General features: G+C 37.8%; 1 protein-coding gene across 1 annotated transcript in view; it reads left to right on the forward strand.

The window, feature by feature from the left end:
* GPC6 (glypican 6) overlaps positions 1-24,632 on the forward strand; it is a gene marked incomplete at both ends in the record, with an annotated part of 751,009 nt that overhangs the window by 670,131 nt on the left and 56,246 nt on the right. Inside the window, 2 exons of the mRNA XM_082278450.1 lie at positions 12,905-13,035; positions 20,713-20,856. Coding sequence (XP_082134576.1) covers positions 12,905-13,035; positions 20,713-20,856 — 275 coding nt within the window. The remainder of the gene's footprint in view (positions 1-12,904; positions 13,036-20,712; positions 20,857-24,632) is intronic.

Raw genomic sequence — 24,632 nt, forward strand, 5'->3', positions numbered from 1 at the left:
TTCAAAAATTTTTGAGGGAGAATTAATGCAATGGTTCCCTGGCCACCAGCCTGGAAGCCTCAGCAATGTGCAGCCAGACAGCAATCTTTCTGTGGAAAATGTTCCATTTTTAAATGTTTCACCCTTAGTTAAACGCATTTTTTTTCCTGCTGTGAAAGTTGTAGTGGGAACAGACTTTTTATTTTCTGCAAAATACTGTTGTGTGTTGTTATTAATATTTATGATGATTACAGCATATCAGGCAAGTGGTCTCATGTGATGAATATTAACTTTTTATAGTACTTTGACCTTCTCTAGACTGGACAAACATTTTTACTCTTGATCTCCCAATCACTTAAAAGATCAGGACACAGATAATTTGGAAGAATTAAGGAACTCAAGTGTAGGATTTTTACAACGTTGCCCCTATCCTATTGGTTAGTTCTGTTTCACCCCCATAATGTAGTGCAGCTAAGCAAACATAGAGAAATTGCTCTTTCCTTTCAAGAGGAATGTCAAAACAATAAATAGATTAGTCATGCCAACAGCATTGATTTGTGACAGCCTTGATGTATGCAATCATTTGGGATTCAAACATTTATCAGTGGGAAAAAAACCCACTTTTTATTTGCTGCATTGAGACTTGCTGGGAGAAAATGCTATTAGGCATCTCAAAATTCTCTGCATAGTGGCAGGCTTTTAAATGCAATGAGATATCCACAGTACTTTTCCATATTAATCAATAAAATGAAAGCAAAAATCAATTTTGTCTGTGCAACTGTGTGTGACACCTCCCTAAGAGCTGCTCCATTGGGATGGATTCATGCCAGCAAAGATGGTCATAGGTTGATTGTTTATTTATGGCAAGGAAAGACATAAAGTCATCTTACTGACAAAGTAGCAGGAAAGATATTACTCGTAGGATGTCTATTCAAAAACCTGGCACTGGTACCTGGGAAGTATGTATTTCAGACCTTAAGAGCAACTGCGGCTTCCCGCAGGAAACAAGGGCAAGGATTTTCTTTGATTCAGAGGAAATAAATGTTGGATTTACCAAAGAAACTGAGGATCATCCAGTTATTCTCTAAAAAGATGACAACACTAAGGAATTTGCCATATATACTTGGAATTAGCAAAGTATCATTATTGTGTAACATTAAGAAATTAATAAAATATGATCGTATAGTTTAATATTCTACATCTCTTTCCTGCACTGGAATAAGCACTGAGCCTTAAGACACCCCCATGTCACCTGCACTTTGGCTGGCCACTGTTGCATCCTCTGGTAATTCTTCTAATTCAGGATTGTAGACTGTTAGATTATGGTTTGTGACATATTCTTGTCACTTCTTCTGCAATGCACTATCCATGATGTTATTTCACTGTAAATTTATCCGTAACTAAAAACCTATTTTCTTTGGTGATCTTTTCCATCTCTAGTTATTCCAAATATTCAGTGTGAAGTTTTCTGATGATTGCTGAGCCAACATTATGGTAGCATCAACTGAAAAGCTTGGTTTTGAGTGGCAGTGGTCATCTCAAAATCCTTCATTGCCTAAAAGATATTGGGATTTTTATTGTTTTCTTATACTCATCACTTGATTCCATTTTATTGCTCACTCATTCAGTATCATGAGGTCCTTCTCAGATTTTCCAGGTCAGTCTTCATATTTATTCTCCTGAACAGTAATGCTAGCATCCATTTTCACCTTACTATTTACTCCCAATCCCAGTTTATGAAAATAACAGGAAAGTCTTGGGACAGGGTCCTGTGGAGTCTGCTAAAAATGTCTCTGAATCAAAAGTGATCTCCAATATTCTCATCATCTAGGTGGGAATCCACTGGACCCTTTAACCCACAGAACGGCTAAAAATTCATTGATAATGCAGCACTGAAGATACATTACATCTAGTGGTAGACAGAGACTATGAAACAGAAAAAAATATTCATAGAAAAGAAAAAAATAGAATGATGGTCGATGTCCTTCCATAAGGCAGTAAACTGCCGATAGGACATCATTCTGGTAGGTTTAAACTAGGTTTTTGAAGAAGAAGACATTAAAGTCATAGATACCACCACACTTAGTAGTAGAAAAACTGTGAACGGTGCAGAGAAACCTTTTACAAGAGCATGTAGCGGCAGGACAAGGGGAAGTGGCTTCAAACTGAGAGAAAGTGGGTTTAGATTAGATATTAGGAAAAATTCTTTACTGTGAGGGTCGTAAGGCACTGTAACAGGTTGCCCAAAGCAATGGGAGATGCCCCATCCCTGGAAGTGTTCAAGGCCAGGCTGGATGGGGCTCTGAGCAACCTGATCAAGTGAAAGATGTCCCTGCCCAATGCAGGGGGTTGGAACTCGATGAGTTTTAAGATGCCTTCCAAGCCAAGCCATGCTATGGTAAGATTCTAAGATAAGATTCTATGCTATTGTTCTGGTTTGGTTAAACTTAGAAATATATCCTCTGAGAGAAGGCATGTCACAACCATCTCTCCCCCACCAGGTTCAGGGAAAAATAAATTTTCCTCAAAGAAAAGTGAAAGAGATAAAACTATTTATTTAACAAACACATGGGAAAAGGAAAATAATGCTAAATAATGAAATTTTGCTATGGAGAAAAAACCTGGGAAAGTGTCAGAGTCCTCCCTTGGTCTCCTCAGAGCTGGGGCTTGGCCCAGGGCCAGGCCCTCTGTGCCTGGTGGAAAGTCCTCCCGATGTGTTCTGATATTGAAGCAGTCCAGCAGAAAAGGGAGAAAATCCAAAATTCCAGGGAAGGAAAAAAAGGTTCAACTCTCAGTCTCTCTCTGGAGAAAAAGCAGCTGAACCACTGGCCAAAAGCTGACTGGGCAGCAGCAAGCCGGGTGCTTCCTCACTCCCCTGCTGCAGCTGGGAAAAGTCGCCATCTCTGTGTGACCTTGAACAAGCTGCAAACTGCTTTGAAAAAGTTTTGCTCAGTTTTTTCTTCCCCCTCTCAGGCTCAGTTTAGAGGCGTAGAAAGGCACAAGAATTAATTTCTGGGCATAGGGCAGCGATATGGGATACACATCATAAAGTCACCCCAAGACAGCTACGTGTAGATTAGATGCTGCTAAAAGGTGAACTTATTCTTGAAATAACTAAAAATTTTTTGAAACAAACTTCTTATAAAAGTAAAATATCTGTCAATTTTCCAGAGAGATAATGAACAGGTCATTAATTATGTGTTAAAAAAGGTACCATAAATTCTGTCAAGCTTGGAAAAAGCTCTATGGCACAAAATTTAGAATTATAAGTAAGGAAGAAAATAAAAAACAGTGTAGAAATTATATTTACTGTAAATTCTGAATATGAGGAGACATTTGAAAAATGTGTCAGGACTGACATGGGAAATATTAATTATAAATCAGTTGTGATGAAGGGGATAAGGAAATCAGATACATCAAGGGAATCAAGGAAGTTTTCTAAGTCAGACATATGGAACAAAAAGGACCTCTGCAAAACAACATTAATGAGATCCAACTCTAAAATTTTAATTAGTTCTAGGCACCACAATACTAGAGAGCACTTTTAAAGGAAATAAAGAAAACAGGAAAAGACCTGAGGAAATCACTTATGAAAACAGAATAAGAAAATTAACATGGAAAGTATGACCAAGCACAAACTAAAAGACATGATAAATGTATACATGTATCTGAGGGATGTAAAAAACAAGAAATAATAGAACTGTTTAAGATTATATGAAGTAGATTATTAGAAATAGTTGAGTTAAATTAAGCAGCAGAAAAAATACACCGCATAGCTAGACAAATATTCTGATAGTGATGTACAGCAGACAGTGAAAAAGCTTCCATTTAAAAAGTCAGAAGAAGGTAGCAAAGCTATTTTAAAATTTTTCTGCACAGGTCTCTAGGGAATTTATATCATGGTTGTAACTCTGCATGGGCATTGGAATGGCTGAAAAGATCTTTGAGGTTCTGATGCCTTTGACTGGATAAAGATAATGCAAACTATATACCCAGGAGATTTTTACTAAGGATACATTTAAATGTAATAGAAAATGTCAGGCTATGATTTGTTCTTTTCAACCATTTCAGCCTATCTCGTCAAGAAAGAGTCAGAAAAATTGACTATTTTCAGTGTTCCAAACTCCACATATCTTAAAAGAATTATGCACACTAGTCTATGTTAATACAAATTTAAATTAACTGTGGCAGGTAGCATACAGGCATGCATCAGTGGGGGTTCTTTTATTTACTAACATTTCCTGTGACTGACAATAAGACCATTTAAACATCTCTTGGCATATGGAAAAAGCAACAAGAAAAGGATTTTATAAATGTCTTATATTTTATTAATTGATACATGTCAAACATTCAGACAGAACCCTCAACATTTAGCAATAAAGTTTGCTAGTAGTCCAGTTCAGAAGTACATCTTGCATTCAGCTACTATAGGTAGTGAAAGAATAAGAATAGTAGACAAGGATTACCATTTTGCCTAGTCTGCTATTTTCCTTTTGCATACAGGTACAACAATAAGACATGATCTAATAACAGTGTACTAAATTATTTAGAATTCCTTAAAGTTATAGAAGGACATAGAAGAAAAATAATTTTTATGTTGCCATTTTTTTCAATACATAGAAGAAAAATGTATGCTATGTGAAATACTCAAAAAAAAAATCTAGTGAAACTGCAGTTCACTCAACAAAACTCATTTTGTTTCTATCAGATGGGAAAAGATGACAATTGCAGGTCAATAACTTTTTATATATGTAATTTCTTGACCTGCTCTACCTAAGAGACACTTAGATACAAACCCAACAGCAGACATGAAAAATTCTTTTCGTTTATTCATACCATTGGGAATTCTTTTTTTCCTTTTTATTTTGAGGGAAGAGTGAGTGATACTGTCATGAACCAACGTGGCTATATAGCTGATAAAAAATATCAAAACCACATTTTAATTCTTAAATCTGTACATTCTTATAACTGAAACATAGATAATAAAAAACTAGATCTGATTATCTACACTCATTTTTAAAGTTTGCCTTTTAATTTGTTGGTAATTAACCTGGCCGGGACAATTCTGGATTCCAGTCCCTACTGAAAGAACTTGTGACATAATTTCTTTACATCATCCTTCAGACATCAGCTCTTCAAGCATAAGCCAGAAAACTGGATTCACCCCTGCTTAACTGTGTGCCTTAAATACCAATCTTTCTGTCCAGAATAGCTAAGTATTCCATAGAAGCAACTTTAAAAGGAGAGCTATTGGGTACTTTAGAATAGCAGAGGTGGTTAAGGTGTTTTTCCGGCGGGTAAAATTTTGAGCCTGCTCACACCAGGAAAAGAAATTGAAATGGAGTTTTCCATATCTTGGTCATACTGGATAAAGTTAGGCACCCTCAGGAGTGCATTCTTCTGCACTACTCCTTTGAAGAACTCCATGCTCAAGGATGATGTGCAGAAATGGTAAGCTCAGAAGGGATAAGAGGGTGAATGGATCCCTATCAGACAGCCCCTGTGGCAGTTCATTTGGGAGCTGCATGCAGACCCCTTTACTCACACATGCACACAGATCTGGAACGAACTCCCTTGAACCATAGCCTGGGCCTCAAGACCATCCAGACTCTGCACCCAGACTAAACCAAGGGTCCAGCAGAAATGTCAGGTCTTTCCTGCTGCTGGTCTCCGACTCACAGGGTCATTGGGTTGAAGCTTGCTAGCAGCACATTACACGCACACATACATATACACAGAGAGAATACTCTGCACAACCATGCTATGATTGTCAACCAGAAAATGGCTAAGAATGGAGTTTAATACAGATATAGAGCAGACTGCAGTGATCAATCAGCTGACAAGTTTGCCTACCAGCAGTTTTTCCAGATGGCCTCTTTCATATGCCCTCTTCCACCTATTTTCCCATGCTTGTTCCTTAGCTCACCTTAATCCATCTTTCTTTACCCTTCTTTCCTCCCATGTAAACAACCCACCCCAGACATGTTTTCCCCATTGCTCCCTGTTTTGTTCAGCTGCCTATGCTGATAATTTTTACCTCCAGAAAAATCTTACCCCACATCCAGCAGTTTCTCATGTTTTGCTCGGGCAAGGACCGACGAGTCATTTGCCTGCGTATCTACAGAGACCACCTTAACTGGTTGTTGTTAACTGAATTTCCAAATAAAAATATTGAGATCCCCTTTGCAACAAGAATTTTAAAGAAAGTGCCTTCTCCCATGAAACAAAACAAACAAACAAAACAAAAACAAAAACACCACAAAATAAAATAAAGCAGGATGTAGAAAATTATAATGTTGTTATGCCGAAGTATATGGAGCTTAATGATACTCAGAGAGGAAATCTGTAATGTGTCAGTTTAACCTCATTAGGATAGAACCATACACAGTTCTAATATGAATAAAAATTTGAAAAAGGGACTGTGGACCCTAAGGAAAACAGCAGTTTTGGCATCACAATCATGCCTTACTCTGATTTCCTGAGAAGAGTTCTTATCACCTCCCTTAAATGTGAGGTAGAGTTTTACCTTCCTCTTCTTGAATTTTTTTAGTAAATCACAATCTAGCAGTAAAAGTTTTGACAGAGTATTACAGGGATGTATTTCCACTGATATTATATTTGTAAAAAGTCAATATGTACCCATATTTCACTTTTCAATTTTTAGTTTTTAATTTGTTTCATTAGTTTACCATCTAACGCTCTAAAGATTTTATGACCACTATTTATATTTAGTGTCATGATGGAAAACTCACTGAGTTTTACCTACATGACTTAGTAAATACAATCCAGACTCCTGCCTCCCCTTGCCCTTGGTCAGAAGGTTGGGAAGCTACCAAATGATCCCTGCCTTGCAGCCCAGCATATCAACATCCTTTTCCAAAGCAGTCATTGTCACTCTCAAGGTCGTAGTCAACTGCAACAGGTTGCTCAGTCTGTTTACGACTGATAAATCCGCAATCCATGGACTTGTCCATAAACAAATGCTTTGAAGTTTCACAAATAAAAATTTACCCTTACTTTCTTTCACCAGAAACTTTGGGAACAAGCACTTTGCATTTCTCCATAAATAAGTGTAAGACCACATACATAGAAGAAGAATAGAGAACTCCTAATAGGAAAAGATCTTCCTCCTTTTTTTCCCCAAAACAAAATATATCTTTCAATTTTGTGAAGGACATGCAATTTTGTATTTTACCATTCTTTGTTTCCATGAAGAAACAACGTCTGTGGGCTTCATCCATAGATTCTTTTTTGGATTCCCCTGGGGGAAGCTCAGCCACTGCTGGAATCTCACTGATAATTTTGAAGTAGAAGAGCAACAATGTGCATGAAAAGAAAAACTGATGTCACAGCCAAATTAACAGAGACTGTAAAATGCATTTGCTTATCAGCCTCCTGAGTTTTCCCTATCAGACCCTCCTTGCATTTTCCTGATGATAGAAAGGGGGCAAGAAAAAGGAGTCACTGATTGTTCTTACAAGCACTGTGTATTTCAGTCTAGTTTGGGGAGGGGGGTAGTTGACTTGTCAGATGTCTCACAAATCAGTGCCATTGTCCCTGCTCCTTTTATTTCAACCTGGAATTCACTAAGAAGTTTTCTGGGAAACTGCCCTGAAAGAAATGTAACACAAACTGGAAGACATCACTTTTGGTATCAAGATAATAAGAGGGTGGCTTGATGCATTTCCAAGGAAACAGAGGCAGATTCTTGTCTATTTGTACTGTTAGTCTATCCATTACTTTGCCTGGAGATGTCTAGGGCTCATAAAGCATCTCCATATCTTGAAATTCACACCTGATCTTCTGAATTTTTAAGTTATACAATAAATCACTTAGCATGATGACCAGTTTTCTCCTGTACTTCTCATTAAAATGGCACCAATAAAAGTCAAAAAAAAAAAAAAAAAAAAAATCTGTGAAGTAAACCAAAAATGTCTTCAGGATCTCCTTCTTATATACTGCTTAAAATGAAACAATGTCCTTCCAAAAGCCACTGTGGTACCTGTGGTATTTCTTGATATGGATGAGGGAATACAAAACAGTTAAAGAGAGCTGCTGTGCTCAGCTAGTAGAGACATGTTGGGGTGCCCTGGACTACACCCTAGGCCTTGGTAGGGTTACTGCATCAGGAAGGTCCCTGCTGCTGTTTTGAGCATCCAGGAGAGGCCAAGAGCAGCAGCACTGATGGTGACCCTCATGTGCCATATGCTCTGCACTTTCTCAGGATCAGTTGGCAAGCCTATGTCCTCAAGTGAGCAATTAGTCATGTCTATTGTTTCCAAGTCCCTGACAAACCCACAGCACAAGAATGACTTACCTAAACCGAGTTCCTGATCCACTCACCCCAGCTGGCAGCGAGATGCCAGCTTTTTGCCAAATGCTGTAGTGTATGGAGAGGGAAGACTTACTGAACCTAAGAAAGCGCATTTGGAAAAATACAAAAGAGGAAAAAAAAAGAACATATGTATTTGAGCAGTACAGTCCAAGTATATTAACAACATAAAAAACATGTAGTCAATTAATCAATCACTTTTCAGATTTTTATAGCACAAACAATAATTAAGTTCCCAGTATCTACTATTTGAGGTGATTGAGAAATTATTAAGCCCACTGAGATTCACACTGAAATAAACTAGGCATCTAGATTTTCTTAACTTCATTCCAAAATCGTTCCAGCTTCTCATGTAATAATATTCATAATATTTTTAGAAAAAAAAAAAAAAAAGGACTTGGGACAACAGTGTTGTGTTTGTTGATACATGATTATAGATTTGAAGAGCTACAGTCTGGTGAGGACCGTTACAACATTTTGACTATCCTGTCATAAATCTCAGGTGCTTACATGTCATCTGATTTTCCCTATATTCAACCTAACATCTTCCATTTTTCTTAATTGCACAGGGTAGCTGGTATCTATATATTGTATGTGCTCATATGGAACTGTACAAGTGACTAATAAGGTTTGTCACTGTAGTGAGAGTTAGGGTTGACTAAAAAGAAAATTCAACCTGATGACCTGGGGAAATATTTTCCATGAGAGTAATTCACCTTAAACACTGTGCAGTGTTTCTTCCTAGAAATCAATGTTATAGATGAAAAATTCAGTCTTAATTTAAATCTGAGGCCTAACTCAAAAAATTGGTAGATTCAAGTTAGTTAAATACAGTAGTAAGTTTGTTCCCAAGGGGCCTGAACACTCACAATAATAAGACTACCTTGTTCTTCCAGGCTTCTCTCAGTCGGTGGCTGTCAGGTATCATCTGGATATGTTTGATTTAGTTAGGAACAGCATGATGGTTAGACATAGGGTAGAAGGAAGAGCTCAGTCAGACAGAGGCTAAAATCATTTTTTCATTCATAGAAGTGGCACTTGTTCATCCTCTTTTTCTAGACTGAGTTTATAGTACTCTTACCAGAAGGAGACGAGTAACCCAGCAGCCCAGTCACTGCTAAGTCAGCTATGGCCCCGCACAGCTGCTGAAACAGAAGTAAAAATGAGTCCTCAAACATTAATTTTCCATTTGTGCAAGAACTCATCTGAACTGTGCAATTGTCCAAGACTTCCAGTCTGAGCTAATCCCTAAAATGAGCCTTAGCTGGAAGCACAGCTTGTGTCAGCCTCAGAAATAATGTTGCAGGAGGAACCTGTTTTACTTCAGCCTTTCAAACATCTGTTGTCACAGCATTTAATCCATTTCTCAGACTCTTCCTCTTCAAATGTGTCCCTGTATAGGCCTCTACTTCAGCGTTAGTCCTACCCCACACTCTAACCCCAAAACGAGAATACAAACTGCTGGTATAAAGATGTACCTGTCATCAATAAAGCTGTGGATATTTCAAATTCTGTTTTTCCTTTAACCCATTGCTCCCTAGCCATATCCTTAAGATCTAGCTAAATAAAAGATTGCAAGGCTCTGATCTCAAGTGTCACTGTTGGCTCATAGCCTCTCAATGCTTCAGGGTAGCTTCTCCACAGATTTAAGTTATGAATAGCTGCCTGGAATGGTCCAGATTCATTCCAAGTCAGAGAAGGAGATAGAAATTAAAGAATATGGACAAGCAGGGATTTACTGCTTGATTTTTCTCTCTTCTCTTATTTTCTTTTATTTTTTCTTATTTTCTTCCTTTCCTTTATATCTAGCAATAGCACAAAGCTATAGCCCATGTGACTGAAATATAAACTTGACCCTAACCTAACTTGAACCCTGTCTCTTGAAAGCACCATCAGACCTATACCATACTATATCAAAGAAAGAAGCTCAACATAACAAAAAGCTCACCTTTGGCAGCCAGGAATCATCCACGTTCCTCAGGCTTTGCCCACTTCCTTAACAACAATTAAGAGATATAGACGATATAGATATAGATAGATATAGATATAGATATAGATATAGATTAGATAGAAATAGATATATATATATAGATTATATATAGAGAGAGTTTATAGATATATAGATGATAGATATATAGATATATATGTAGATATAAATGTACCTATAATGACTAAGTCTATGGATAGGGTTAAGATTCAGAAAATAGAAGCTGATGAACTAAAGAACATTTTTCTAAAGATACAAGGACATCTTTCTAAAGACACAAACTGTCTAAGCCAGGAACAGATTTTTAGTTTGCATCTCTTAGAGCTATTAATTTTGAAGTAGAAGGCACTTTGCTTGAGGAAAGGCTGTTCTTAAATTAAAACTGTGGTTCTTGTTCAATTAAAGATGATGCATTCTTCTGCCACGTTGCTGAGATTTCACATCAAGATTTTATTCAGAACTAGTGCCCCATGCCATGAGAAAGAACAGCAGGTAGGCTCAAGCCACTACCCATTCTCAAGAGAGATCTCCAACAATTACCTATTTACTGAACTCTGCTTCAGCACAGAACATGTACTAGGCTTAGCACTAGACTTGTCCAACCTTCTAGTTGCCAAAATAAAGTGGACTCATACAAAGAGGCACCTGTCCTTAACTTAAAATGTAGTCTACTCCTACCAAAAAAACCAAACCAAACCAAACCAAAAAGACCCAAAATCCACCTTTTGGCTGTTTTATGCAGTAACCCTAATCTTAACCCTAGTCCTGAGGTAAACTACGAAAATCCAGGCATCAAGACCTGTGCCCTAACAATGCCTAGTACTGGTTATGGCACCTAGGATTTAGACTGATCACATTGCTCACAAAGCACTAAAGCATAAGTGTTTTATACAAGTCATTCTGAACGTATGATGAAGAAATACTTCATGGGAGTCCACACTTACAAATTCTCTATTTTTTTTTTTTTTTTTGCATGTGGAAAAACTGCTAACTTATTGCAGTAATCTGTATGTCTGTGTATGTGTGTGTCTTTGTGTGTATGAAAACTGCTTCCCCTATTAGAGGCAGCTCCCGTTTTCACCCTTTCCCACTAAAAAGGGTATAAACTAAAGAATTTTAAAATAATGTGCAGGCAAAATAACACCTCTGCTTGAAACCAATTTCCTTTCATCTCACCATTTTTCACAGTTAGCAACAAGTGCTCTACACCTCACTGCAAATAACTGACATTACACTCTTTCCAGCCTAAAAGTACTGTAGAGTATTAGATGTAAATTTGCAAAAGTGTTTGGATACCAAACAATTTCAGTTTCAATGGGATTTTTAGGTATGCACTGACAGCATATAAACAACATAATGCAGTCCTCAGGTGAGGCTGTGCATGGAAGTGTGTGTCTCAGCTGCTAGTTGAGCAGTTGACCAGCCACTTCTTCCCATACCTCCATGCACAAGGTAGCCGTGCAGGCTGGAACAGAGCTCTGTGACTTGCAGCCAAGTGTGGAGCTAACAAGCACTGCTGTCAGATCTATGGGGAGCTCCACGCCTTCCCCACACAGCTGCTGTGGGACTGGTGCTAACAACAGCAATGCAGGCATGGGTTTGTTTCAAAAGGAAGTCTGCTTGGTACTTTCTGGAGCTTAAGTCTGATGTATAAAGAAGATAGCATGTGAAGATTTTTGTTTATCATGTTGAAGTTACAAGCATCATCTGCTTAAAACTAATTAGTTCCTGAAAATTTTAAATCTAATGTAGGAGACAAGGATAAAATATGATGTTCAAAGGTATATAATAAATCCAGTTTACCACATGGCTATTGCCACATAAATTGTGATAAATTTGTGTCTGTGTATAGACAAATATATTTGATGTATGGCAAAACCTTTTTTACTGCCATTAATTTCTGTTCAGTTGCTTGTTTTTTACTTGTTAATGAACATCAAAAGATTAAATTATTTTGGAGAGGGGCTCTAATGTAAATTAAGTAAACTTTTTTGTTTGAATCCAAAACATACAAAAAAATATATGTTTCTGCATACAATTTACAACCATGCTTTGAAAATGTAGCAGGACCAACATGGTTTATACTTATATACTATGGCAGAAATCCAATATTCATCTGCTGTTTATATTGCAAGAAAATGAGATCATTAAGGTCAGAAAGAACAGCTGCTTTAATTATAACACCCTGATACATCATATCAAAGTTTTCATCATCTCACACAAACTCTAAGAACATACCCCAGGGATTCATTTCTATCATCCTGCTTTTTCTTAGGAAGGAGATTATATAAGTACACTCCAGAGCATTGGTTGCTTCGAGAAGCTGTGTAAAATAATTTTACCCCAAGCTCGATAATGCTATGGGAACTAATATTAATCTAACTTTTACAGTCTTTGTTCTTTTTTTTGTGGTGGCAGCAGTAGGGGAAGATGCTTTTGCCAGCTGGGAAGCTGCCCTGCAGGCTTCATGGTGCTGCTGCCACACATCCCCCCAGACTCTGCTCATGAGTGCTTGGTATCCACACCTACAGCTGGCAATGCTGGTCTGCCTGAGGCACCCAAAGGTATCCCTTCTTTAAGGGAATGGCTGCTTTGTGTTTTAACAGATGCTATGCTTCTGGTAGCGGAGAGATTAGAGGGACCATTCAACATTGAATCAGTCATGGATCCTATTGATGTCAAGATTTCTGAAGCCATCATGAACATGCAAGAAAACAGCATGCAGGTGTCAGCAAAGGTACTGTGTGAGTTGTGCCTTCTCTGTTGTTGAATGTCACGAGTGGGGGGAAAACATCTCCACCATTTTTTTTTGTCTAGACTTTAAGAAAGATTGTCCAGACCACCAGGAATTGCCTTTGCTTGTTCAACAGTTCGTCAGACTGCCTTTGAATTCTTCACCTAGTTAAACAAGCTTGAATTTTTCAAAAGGAAGTGGAAGGGAAAAAGCTACCATTTATTAAACTTCTAATTAATAGCTGTAAGAGATTTAAGGAAAATAGAGGGTGCTGAAAATCAGCAGTAACTGATATGCTGCGGAGTAGACTTGGTAACTTCCACTTGTGTCTCATCTGTGATTCTCCACATTAATTTCCAAACACATTTTGATCTATCTAGGTCAGACTGAAGCACAATGTGTTTGAGGTGAATACACAAAATGTTCCATTTAACCTCCTTTAATAGCCACTCTAGGGAAATACTACATTGGCCAGTCTCTGATTACCAGACCTCAGTTTGATAGAGTTTTGTCTGGATTCTGACACAAAGATAAACAGAGCTAATGATACCAGCTTCCTCCTTTCCATTTTTAATGTGTGTGTGTATACACAGATCACCACCACCTCTGAACCCCATGTTAATAAGATCCTTCGAATTCAGTACCAGGTGCTGTTGAACCAATAGTCAACAATTAATGGCTTTGCCTTAATATTCATCTGTGCACTGTGGCTGAAATTCTAAAGTCAACAGTTTGCCAAGTTCTGTGCATTAGGAGCTTCTATCTTCTGTTTAACTCCCAGTAACTTAGGTGCTGGCCAGACTGACATCTAAGTCAGTGATTTTCCATTGCTTGGAAGGAAGCTGCTGTAGCTGGGAAAAAAGTGGAGACAAAAGGCAGGAGCCTGAGGTTTATATTCTTCCTACCAACCCAAAATTAGATGCTTTTTATGGCCCCAGTGCTGCAGGTTGCTAAGAGTTTCCTTCAATATGCCTTTTGCTTTCAACCTACATGACATTCCTTGGATTTTAAAAGCAGTCTACATCCTGCTTGGTGAGACTGTATTCTGGCACCAGTGATCAAGGCATTTAACAGCCAAATTCTCTCAAATATTTTGGGAATTAAAGGCTAGCTTCAGTGAACTCAGCCCTTACCTCAAAAAAGAAACAAAAATATATTTTCACTTAAAACTCACCCAAGGCCCAGGTGTATTTTGTTTTCCTTTTTACTTGTTTGGTTTTCACAGTTTTTTCATGAGCTGGAAAGCTGCAGCCCCTGCCAGAGTCCAATGACATTTCGGCATGAACTCTTCTCACAACTTGTTTGTAGCAGAGCAGACTGTTTCTCCTGTCCCTCAAAAATATTTTATTCGCTGTAAAGAGTAATAGCAATGCCATTTGCAATGCAAAAGTTTTTCCTGTAAGAGAAACCTTAGACAATATTTTTTTAATCTTGCAGAACAGAAAAGAAATTATATCAGCAAAATTTATTTTATTATATTTTCATAGATAACAGAACTGTCTCTGCTGGAGGGACCTTTGTATATTCTCTGTAGACCATTATTCGCCTGAAATATGATTTCCTTGATCTCCTAGGGTTACATCCATCTTTTTTCATGTAACATGGAAACACTTTACCCTTTAAAAAAAAAGGCAAAGACTTTGGGTGTAGTGCTGTCCTCTTTTGTCAGATCTGTAGAGATGATATACAAGCAGACTTCGAATCCATCCTCTGTTGTCTAACTTTCCCCTTTACACATACTGACCACTTAGAGCTTCAGTGGAAATGACAGATACCTCACCAGATGTAATGGGGTGCATGGAATGCAATTGCAGACCTAATGTGGGAGAAAAGACACTCTCATCAATTAATCTGAGATGCCACTCAGAAAGCTTCAAGCAGGGTGTTGAAATTATGATATTTTCTATTTTCTCTTTCTTCGGACAATTTTGTACCTTATATTTGACTGTACCTACTGAAAAAATGTGGTGACTAGGAATCATAGGTATTTTTCCACAAGTCAGTCAGTGCCTTTTTAGAGTGGAAAAATGACGATGCACTAATAATGTTATGCCAGCAACACACACGTACACATAGATTATATTTTACCACTGACATGCAGACTTTTCTAGCTAAAAATCTGGTTGATGTCTGGGAGAAGACTCTATGCTGTATTCAGTAGAATTTTTGGCCATGTTATATAATATTGCTTTTCTTGTAAAAGGAGTGGAAATTAATGAAAACAAAAAGTTTCTTCCTCCAGGAGCTCTCACTTATTTCATCCTCTTTTTAGGCAGAAGACAGAGAGTTTATTTAATCCAAAATCCAGCACTCCTGTTTCAAATAATTGTATAAAATTGTCCTATTCCAAAAGTCCAAGAAAAAGCCAATGACTTAACAATTAATCAGTGCAGACAGTCAAGGCTTATTGCTTGAGTTCACTCCTTGTCTTTCATTTCTTTAGGAGATACAAACCCTCTGTCTTCCTGTTTTGATGGCTGCGCATCAATATTAAGACAGAGAATTATAGAGATACCACAGGTACCTCTTCTATCTGTGTACTGCCCACCAAGGACACTCAGATGTATTCCAGTATCTCTCACTGAATAAAATGGAGCATCTCTGTTCCTAGGCCATTAACTTTTCTTGTTTGTGTGATGATTGTAGTTTGACTCTTCTAGCACACATTTACCATGTGACACTATTATGTTAAGATCCTCCAATTCATGCTGAGGCTGCAATCTTTCTCTGTTTTCTTGGTATTTCTCAGCAGTTTATATTCAGCACTGGCTGTCTAGGAAGTCTGACTCCAAATCTCTAGGCTTCTTGGCTGCTCACCCTGCACAACTGTCATGTCCCTAAATGACAGCCACACAAGGTTCTTATTTTGCCCCAGGAAAAGTCCCATTCCTGACAGCTGTGACATCTGGAGATGCTTGTCAAAAAGAAGCAGTGTTATAGAAAGTCAGACCCCAAGGCCCAAGGCCTTTCTGCTGGAGGAATCTATGTGCTCTGAATATGCCCAAAGTTTCCCTTCTCCAAGAGAAGACAAGAACTGAAGATCATCAAAACCAATTTCCATCATCTGACACCTGCAGCCATTGTTACAGAGTACCTTCCTCAAACCAAACCACAAAGAGTGCAAAACAATCAGCCTGGGCTGCCTGAGATGCCTCCCAAGACATCAGTACCTTTTAGGAACAGGCTTTGCAATCTGGATCTGCCCAGACTAGAGTAGTGTTCCCTGAAGGTTGCCTCTGGCAGAAGTCAGGGTGCAATAGATTTACCTTGAATTTCTCCTTATAGTATCTGAGACAGGCTATACTCTTTATTGAAATCTCTTTGTTATTCTCCAGTGACAGCTTTTTTGTCTTTTAACAATGTAGTGACATACTCAGTGCTCAGAAACATGTTGATTATTTCTCAGGCAAAATTTTTACATTTTGTATATTGTTTCCCGAGGTTCAGCTCATATCCAAGACACAGCCATAGCATGCATTTACCTTATTCTCATTCTCATTCTCCCTGAGGTAATTCAGGTAGTCATATTCAGAGAGTCATAACATATAAATGCTCATTTCAATCTTGGCCAAAACAAGCATGTTTTTTGAGAGCCCTCATAATTTTCCCATAAGGCTGTAAGTACCATCACCTTTGATTCCTGCTTCAAGTCAAAAAGTAAATGCTACATCTGCTCCATTTAAAAAAAAAAACGTGAATGTTTACTAGAGATAACTGCAGAGATTGCTCATTCACAAGTGGAGGAAAACTCAAAAAACAGCACAAAAGATGTTATAACATCCATTTTTTTCCAAATTGAGAAAATTCCTAATCTGGTTGCATCAGCATAATCATGTCTCCACTGCTGCTCAAAACACACCATATGGAACTACTTTCTGCAACAGTCTGGTCCTGTACAGGTATGGTTGAGTGCTGTAAGAGTCATTTGGCTGCCATGACCAGATATTTCCACTTTCATATAGTCTGTCCCATAACTGAGTTTCCCCTTAGTAAGCCTTAAATCTGCTTTTATCTGAATTGATGGATGTGCCACTTTAACCTATAAATGTATGTTCCTTCTCAGCAATTACTTCAGCTAAATGGATGAATGAGCTCCATGACATAGCAGACTACCTATGCATTATTTATAAGGAGGATATCTTCACAGAACTACATCCAAGGTTCTTCTTAAAATAGTCCACAAGTTTCATGTTAAGAAAACCTCTTCATTTATCTGTGTTCTTTCCAGAGCTCTGTGCAGGAAAAATATAATGGCATTTCAGGTAAAAAAATCAATGCTATTCTATCTGAAGAGTCAATGGAGCAGAATCATGTAGAGAAACTCAACTGGAAACATTGAGCACTAGCACATGGCTCAATAACAGTATGACCCAAGCCTTCACAGAGAACACACTATATCTTCCACAAAAATTCAAAACTTCCTATTCTCCTGGGAAAAGGACTCTTTTTTTCTACAGTATCTACATCCTAGTCCTGAAGTAGATACTTCCATTTAATCAGCTCAAGAGATACAATTCTTCACTGGCTCTGTTGACTTGTTCTCATGGCTTGGTTCATATCCCTGACCATAGAGATCTGGTCCATTTGAGCTTTAACTGCAGTGCAGTGGGGAGTGGTTTTGTGTTAAGACAATCTTAAGAGGTATCTTGGATATTCCAGGATATCACAAACTACTGTAGATGCTGATGAGAGAGAAACAGAAGGAAGCTTTTGCGCTCCACTATCTTAGATGTTTAGCTTAAAATGTGGACGCACACATGATGACACCTAAATTTAGCTTTTTTAATTTCAAATGGAATCCATTCTCTAAATTCAGATGAAATGGGCTGCATCAGTTATATATAAAATGCAATTTTTTAGAGAGTGGATTTATGCTACCAATTCACATGTGTAATGAAACACCTGAATATTTTTCCAGAAATTGTTCAATATCTCTGAGTAGCATTGTAAAGAAAGTATTTCATGTTCTTCTTCTTAGGAAGCATATGTTAATATCAGTTATCAGCTTTACATTTTGTGTTCTGTCACTTAATACCAGGATGCAAATTTAAAAATGTCTCTTTTGCACTCAAAATTTAGTTGCTGAATATTGTATCCTTACTGCATTTCTGTTAGGTCATTAAACAAACAAGTTATTTCTTTTTCTGTGATATAAATATTACTGTCTAGTTTCCATCTCTGTTATTGTCTGCCTGTATGTGAATTTGTTTGTATAAAACCACTTGCTGCAACTATTTGTATGAAGCTAAATGCCACGAAGTCTCTGTTGGGTTTTGTTCAGTGCATCATAAGAAAGATGAAATATAAATTATATAGACTTGCAGTTGCACCACATGGTCATACAAGTAGTTTAACAGTCACACTGGGAAATTTAAGGAGAAGTGCCCTCACTTGCCTTTCTCCTGAGAATCTAGTTGTATGTTTTGGACAATTGTCACTTGTGTTGTGAGCAAATACCTGGTTGCTTAATTGAGTAAATGGGATTTCATAGATATCTAAAAAACAATTATGTTTTCAGTGCATAACTTACCTTGAGTCAGAAGAAATATAAGTAAAGTTTTGTAAGTGTAATTCATGCTCTTAACATATAGATTTCACCCTTTAAATTGTACACTATCCTACACAATCATGTATAAATTTTGAATATTAATCTTAGTTGAATTTTCTTCACAGAGGAAAAGTAAGATTTTTTCTTGATGAAAGATTTAGAGCTTTACAAGCTAAAATAATTTTTCTTTGTAGATTGAATTAATTTATTGTCCAATAGTCCTCATGACTTGGGAGGCTTGAAACTCTTAAAATAGATATTCTCAAACCAGACCAAACAGTATTCCACTCATAAATTAAAAATCCCAATGGCCATACAACAGCTGACTTGCTGGACTTTGAGCCAAAGCAGACCTGATGATTGGACATATATTTAGTATGAATCAGCTTCTTTCAGCAAATTTTGAATCATTTGGGGCCTCTAAATTAACATCAGGAAACCTAACTGAGAGCCAATTTAATGTACCCTGAAAGAAACAGAAGTTGCACCATGGGCATGGGTCACTCTTCCACAAGGTGCAGTCCTTCAGGCACAGCCTGCTCCAATGAGGGTCTCCCCCAGGGCCACAAATCCTGTCAGGAAACCTTCTCCAGCATGGGCTCCTCTCTCCATGGGTCTGCAGGCCCCTGCCAGCACCCACCTGCCCTGGTGTGGGTCTGTTCCACGGGCTGCAGGTGGATCTCTGTATCCCCATGGACCTCCATGGGCTGCAGGGACACAGCTGCCTCGCCATGGTCTGCACCACGGGCTGCAGGGGAATCTCAGATCCTGTGCCTGCAGCACCTCCTGCTCCTCCTTCTGCACTGACCTTGGTGTCTGCAGAGCTGTTCCTCTCACGTGTTCTCACTCCACTCTTCTCTGGCCAATATTACATCTGCACAATGACTTGTCTTCCTTCTTAAATATGTTATCACAGAAGCATTGCTATCATTCCTGATTGGCACAGCCTTGGCCAGCGGCACATCTGTCCTGGAGCTGGCTGGCATTTGGTCTGCCAGACATGGGGGAAGCTTCTGGCAGCTTCTCACAGAAGCCACCCCTGTAGCAGCCCCACTATGAAAAGCTGGCCACACAAACCCAACATAGCCACACAAAAAAGAGTAATTTGGTCCTACAATCAAAACACAGCATCTGCATCGTTTTCACCTCCATAAAGATCATTCAAACTGTCTGTGTATGGCATTAGGGTTTTGTATAATATATCTTATGAGAAATTCAAAATTTTTTTTTTCTTTTGAATGGAGGCAAAATGTTGAAAGAGACAAAATACAATGGTCACAAAACCAGAAGTTTGGTTCTAAAACTGTAAAAGTTGATATGAAGGCAAACACTAGGATTCTACTTCATGAGAGCACTTGAAAATTTTAACTCTGTGGATATCCTACCTCTTTTTGGATGTGCAGCTTGTGTGACAATGCCTCTGGGAAATATACTTGATATCCAGTAATCAAAAGTGTCCTCTGTGTCCTTTAGTACCAACCAGATACACAATACTGAAACTTTTTTCCAGATGGAAGTATATGAAAAATTTCATAACCCTGAACATTATTTTTTATATGCAGAAAACAAACACACTAGCAGAAAATAATTATCACTGTTGGCCACTCAGTGTGCCTCACCCCTCTTCTAGGGAGAGATTGGTAGGGAATAAGAAAGTTATCCAGTTACAAGACTATTTCATCATTGACCTTTTCTCTAAGGCTACAAATAAGATTGCAAGGTAGAAAGAGCTGTAGGTAGGGATTATAGATGACCTGTGATTCTGGGTAAATACGACATTTTAACAAAACTGAAAACAGCTATCAACTACATCCTGCCGCAAAGGACATCCTTCTGTACATTTTTCTTCCTGAAAAGACAGCAATTAAGATGCTTTCAGATGTTAATTTCTCATAATAATCACCTTCTTAAATTAAGGAGGTTTTAAGGTCCCTATATGTTTCTATACCTTCATCAAGTGATTAATAATGCTAAATTATTAACCTGAGTTTTAATGCAGGCCAAGCACTCAATTCACTAGTATAAAAATGTCAATCAAATCTTGTTTTGAGTATACGGAAGAAAAAAGAGGCTACAAAATACCAGCTTCTCTTTTTTTGTGATTTTCATATAACCAAGAATGTCTTTTTCAGGTTTTCCAAGGATGTGGCCAACCTAAACCAGCACCTGCCCTGAGATCTTCCCGTTCTGTCCCTGAAAATTTCAATACCCGATTTAGACCGTATAACCCAGAGGAGCGACCTACAACTGCAGCTGGCACAAGTTTGGATAGGCTGGTAAGGCAAAATACATTCCATTTTCAAATTAGTACAAAAGGCTTGGTTACATACCAGAAGGTGGTAATCTCCAGATTTAATAATTTTATAATCACTCTTTATAGTTTCTTTGCCAGCTGTTCCAGCATTCAGTAAAGCTTTTTACTCCATTGGAAGTGGTATAGAATTTCATTGTAGAGAGCAGTATGACTCAATTTTTATGTATTAGAATTGTTAGAAGAGAATAAACTCTTTCCTAAAGGCCAAAAACCACATAAGCCTTTGCAGGTACTTTGTAGTATAAATTACCTTTCAAAAGTGGTCTACAACAATTTTTTTTTTTTTTAATTAAAAAAAGGTTATGTATTAAGGCCATTTTTATCACCTAGTTCTTAAACTTACACCCTTGCAAAGGCACATCAATTTGTGTCACTTCTTTACTTAATTATAAAATGATCACTGCTTTATTTCCATCCATTTCAATATTTGACTTTAATCAGCTAAAACTTCAGTAATCATTAATCTTGCTTTACTTATTCAATCATTTTGAAAAAAAATGCCATAAGATTATTTTCTTTTCTACCAATCATTGGATTCACATTTCAGACTTCAATGTTCCTGCTATTTGTACATATATAGATTTATAGAGGGCTAATTACTACAGCTGTTAGTACTATCCCAGCAATCATCTGTAGGTAAAACTGATGAGCAAAACTGAGGAGCTTCTGATTTTAAGAATCACATGCCCACAGCTTATTGCTGCACACTTGCAGAGCACTGGTCTGTCTTGTCAAAGAGAGTACCCAAGTATACCAATGCAGATGAGGACCTGAGTATCTTCTTTGCACCATCATTCATCAAATTCCTGTAGTGGTCACAGCAGTTTTTCACAGTGCCAAGTCTTTCCAATCACTTCTATCTATGCTGTACTCTATCTACTCTATTCTGTCAATTTTTATGGGAACTCAATAAGAAAATAACATGGCATTTCTAGTCAAGACATGGGATCACCCTGCAGCAAAAAGCAGCATTTATTAGTTCTCTGCTTTTCTGGAACCAGTGTAGCCTGGTTATCCTAAAAGGAGAAGCAGAGGAGATGCTTACCTCCACTGTAGACTCAGGTCTTTCTACCCCAGCACATTCATAGTGCAGTGTAACATCTCAGGCTAAAAATCTGACTAGCAATACTCGATCTATATTTGATGGGATCTTAATTTTACCCTTTCACTTTAGATTCAGAGAACCAGTCCTTCTGCATTGTTCAGAGTAGAGGCCTGAATCTTAATCTAGAATTGGCCAAGGTGAAGTGAAAGGTCACCAAAGTCTTTAGGTTTCAATCATGCTTTGTCAAATCTAAAGGTTGCAAACAGCTGAAATGGGACAAAGAGCATAAAAAGGAGGGGGCTGATAGCACAGCTCAGCTTGGATTATTCTGATGATATAAGAACAGTTGAAGTGTTTTTGTAATGATAAAGGGATGTTTAAGATACATTACATATTGACATAAGAAGAATATTTTTAAACACATTAATATACTTTTAAAAATACTAAATTGTGAAATACTGAGCAGCATCCTGAATAAAGCAGAGATGTGTCCTATGCTGGCAGCCTTTAAAGGCTGTAACTAATGAAAGTTGCCAATGCAGATAATTCTTTATAACTCCTGATAACTTACAGACTTTGAAAGAGGAACTTATCTCTATATGATGTAACTAGCTTTATTCATTAATTATTTCAGGAAAAAAACAAGGAGTTTAGTATTGCTGCTGTTAATTTAAAAAATGTTCAAATCAAAATCTTATATCCTGTTCTTGCTGATGGTATTTAAAATAATAACTATTTATGGTCTGTTAATGATGGGTGTTGGTACCAAATCCGTCTTCAAATGGCAGTGATGAATGTGTTGTCTCCTTCTGGGCTGAGACCAACCATCTCTCAGTTCAGAGATGTCTGCTGATCTCAGTAGAGCTAGGAAAGGTAGTTTATGTGGATTAGAGCAGACGGCCAAATTTCAGAGCTGTAATCCCTTAGCAGCTCTTGGGAAAGGTCACTGCCTGCATCTCACACCATCTTGGGTAATTTTATCCAGAAGGATATAAATGCTACACTCCTGCCTCACAGAAACACCATTTAACCTGTCTGTGTTAGAACCTCAGCTTTTCATGTGCTGAATCATTCCCTGAATGACGTATCTCTCTTCATTAACTACAGCCAGAGCTTGGAGGACCAGCTTCATTTAGATACTCCTAACCCTTGCATTGCTAACAAGATGTAAGGAGAACCCCACGCACGGCAGTTTTCTTGTCTACACAAGGATCATTTTCTATTGCAAACTTAATATAAATACACTGCAATATTAGTATTTTGTTGGTATTTTCAAACACTTAAAGACTGTTTTGACTATTATAGATATAAGAAAAAAGTCTTTTCTTGTGATTCAGAAGACAGTTCAGTATTATATTAATGGTTTTAGAAGTCCGTTCTGGAGTTTGTATTCATAAAACACTGTCAGACCACTTGACTTTAAACTGTCACCACGAAGTCCAAACATATAGTTACAAAAAAAAGAAATGACAAACCATTCTGCTTTTATCTGTCTTTGACAGCAGAACAAACCAAGTTTAAAAAATATTTCATCTGCATCTCAATGTTATACAAACATGCAGCAAATCTGAACCGAATTCTGTTTTAGTCCTGCTCATATCCCCACTTATAAGCTTAATTCAGTTGAGCATATTTTATCAGATATGTCACACAAAGCAGCCCTCATAAGAAGCCTACGCTGGAATCACCAGGTACTTAACCCATCTGAGAAAGTGCTCCTTTATCCTTGCCTGAACTTATGTGATTAATCCAGCCATTCAATTTCAAAAGGAGAGAAGGTGATTTCTCTATATTATTGTCATAGCTGTAACAAGTAAGGCTTAACAAATAAAAAATAGACCAAAATAAATTATATTTGATTTATATGGAAAAATGTGGAAAAAAATTAAATATCCCCCAAAACCTGTGGTATATGTTGTTTTAAAGCAACTGATGTATTTAGGAAGTTATGTAGAGCTTGAGAGACTTATCTAAGCAGGGATGAAAAGCACTATCTGAGACATTCTAGGGTATCTGAAATATAGGACCAGCAGAGGACTAAAGGAGACCAGTACACTTCTGGAGCAGTAGAGGGGAGCTGGCTTGAATACTCCACAGAAGCTCAATCAATTCAAGATACTTATGCTCAGAAAATTCAATCACATCTTCACAGCACTGGGCCTAAAAGTCAGGCTCTTTCTGAAGTCAATGGAGAGAGACACACATCTTTGGAGAGTGATTCACCCCATCTGTCACGGGCACCTCTCAAAGGCTGGGAAATAAAAGACTCAGTTTGAATATCCACATGTAGATAGACAAGACTGAAATGCCTTGGAGTATTTAAGTCATCTAACTGAGCTGGAAGATAGAACAGTAATTTGAGATGCATATGCTCCCCTGGACTGGCAGCTGAAGTCTGGATAATATTCACTATGAGGCATCCAAATGGGAGAACAGAACTGAGCCCCAGCTGTTCTCTGCAGGTTGCACTATGTGAAATTCGGCTACATAAATATAGTCACCTAATGCTCTTTGAGATGCCTGTAGTCTTCAAGATGTCCAAAGGTGAAAGAGAGGTTACAGGAGACCTGGCTGGAAGTAAGATAGAATATCTCAGATCTGCTAAATTCACTTACTTTGCCTACATTTAGATAACTGTATTCCACCTTATACTGACTGTAACAGAAGCAAAAATGAGGACTTTTCTGATTCAG

This window comes from Coloeus monedula (genome assembly GCF_965178545.1).
Source record: "Coloeus monedula genome assembly, chromosome: 3".
Classification (NCBI taxonomy): domain Eukaryota; kingdom Metazoa; phylum Chordata; class Aves; order Passeriformes; family Corvidae; genus Coloeus; species Coloeus monedula.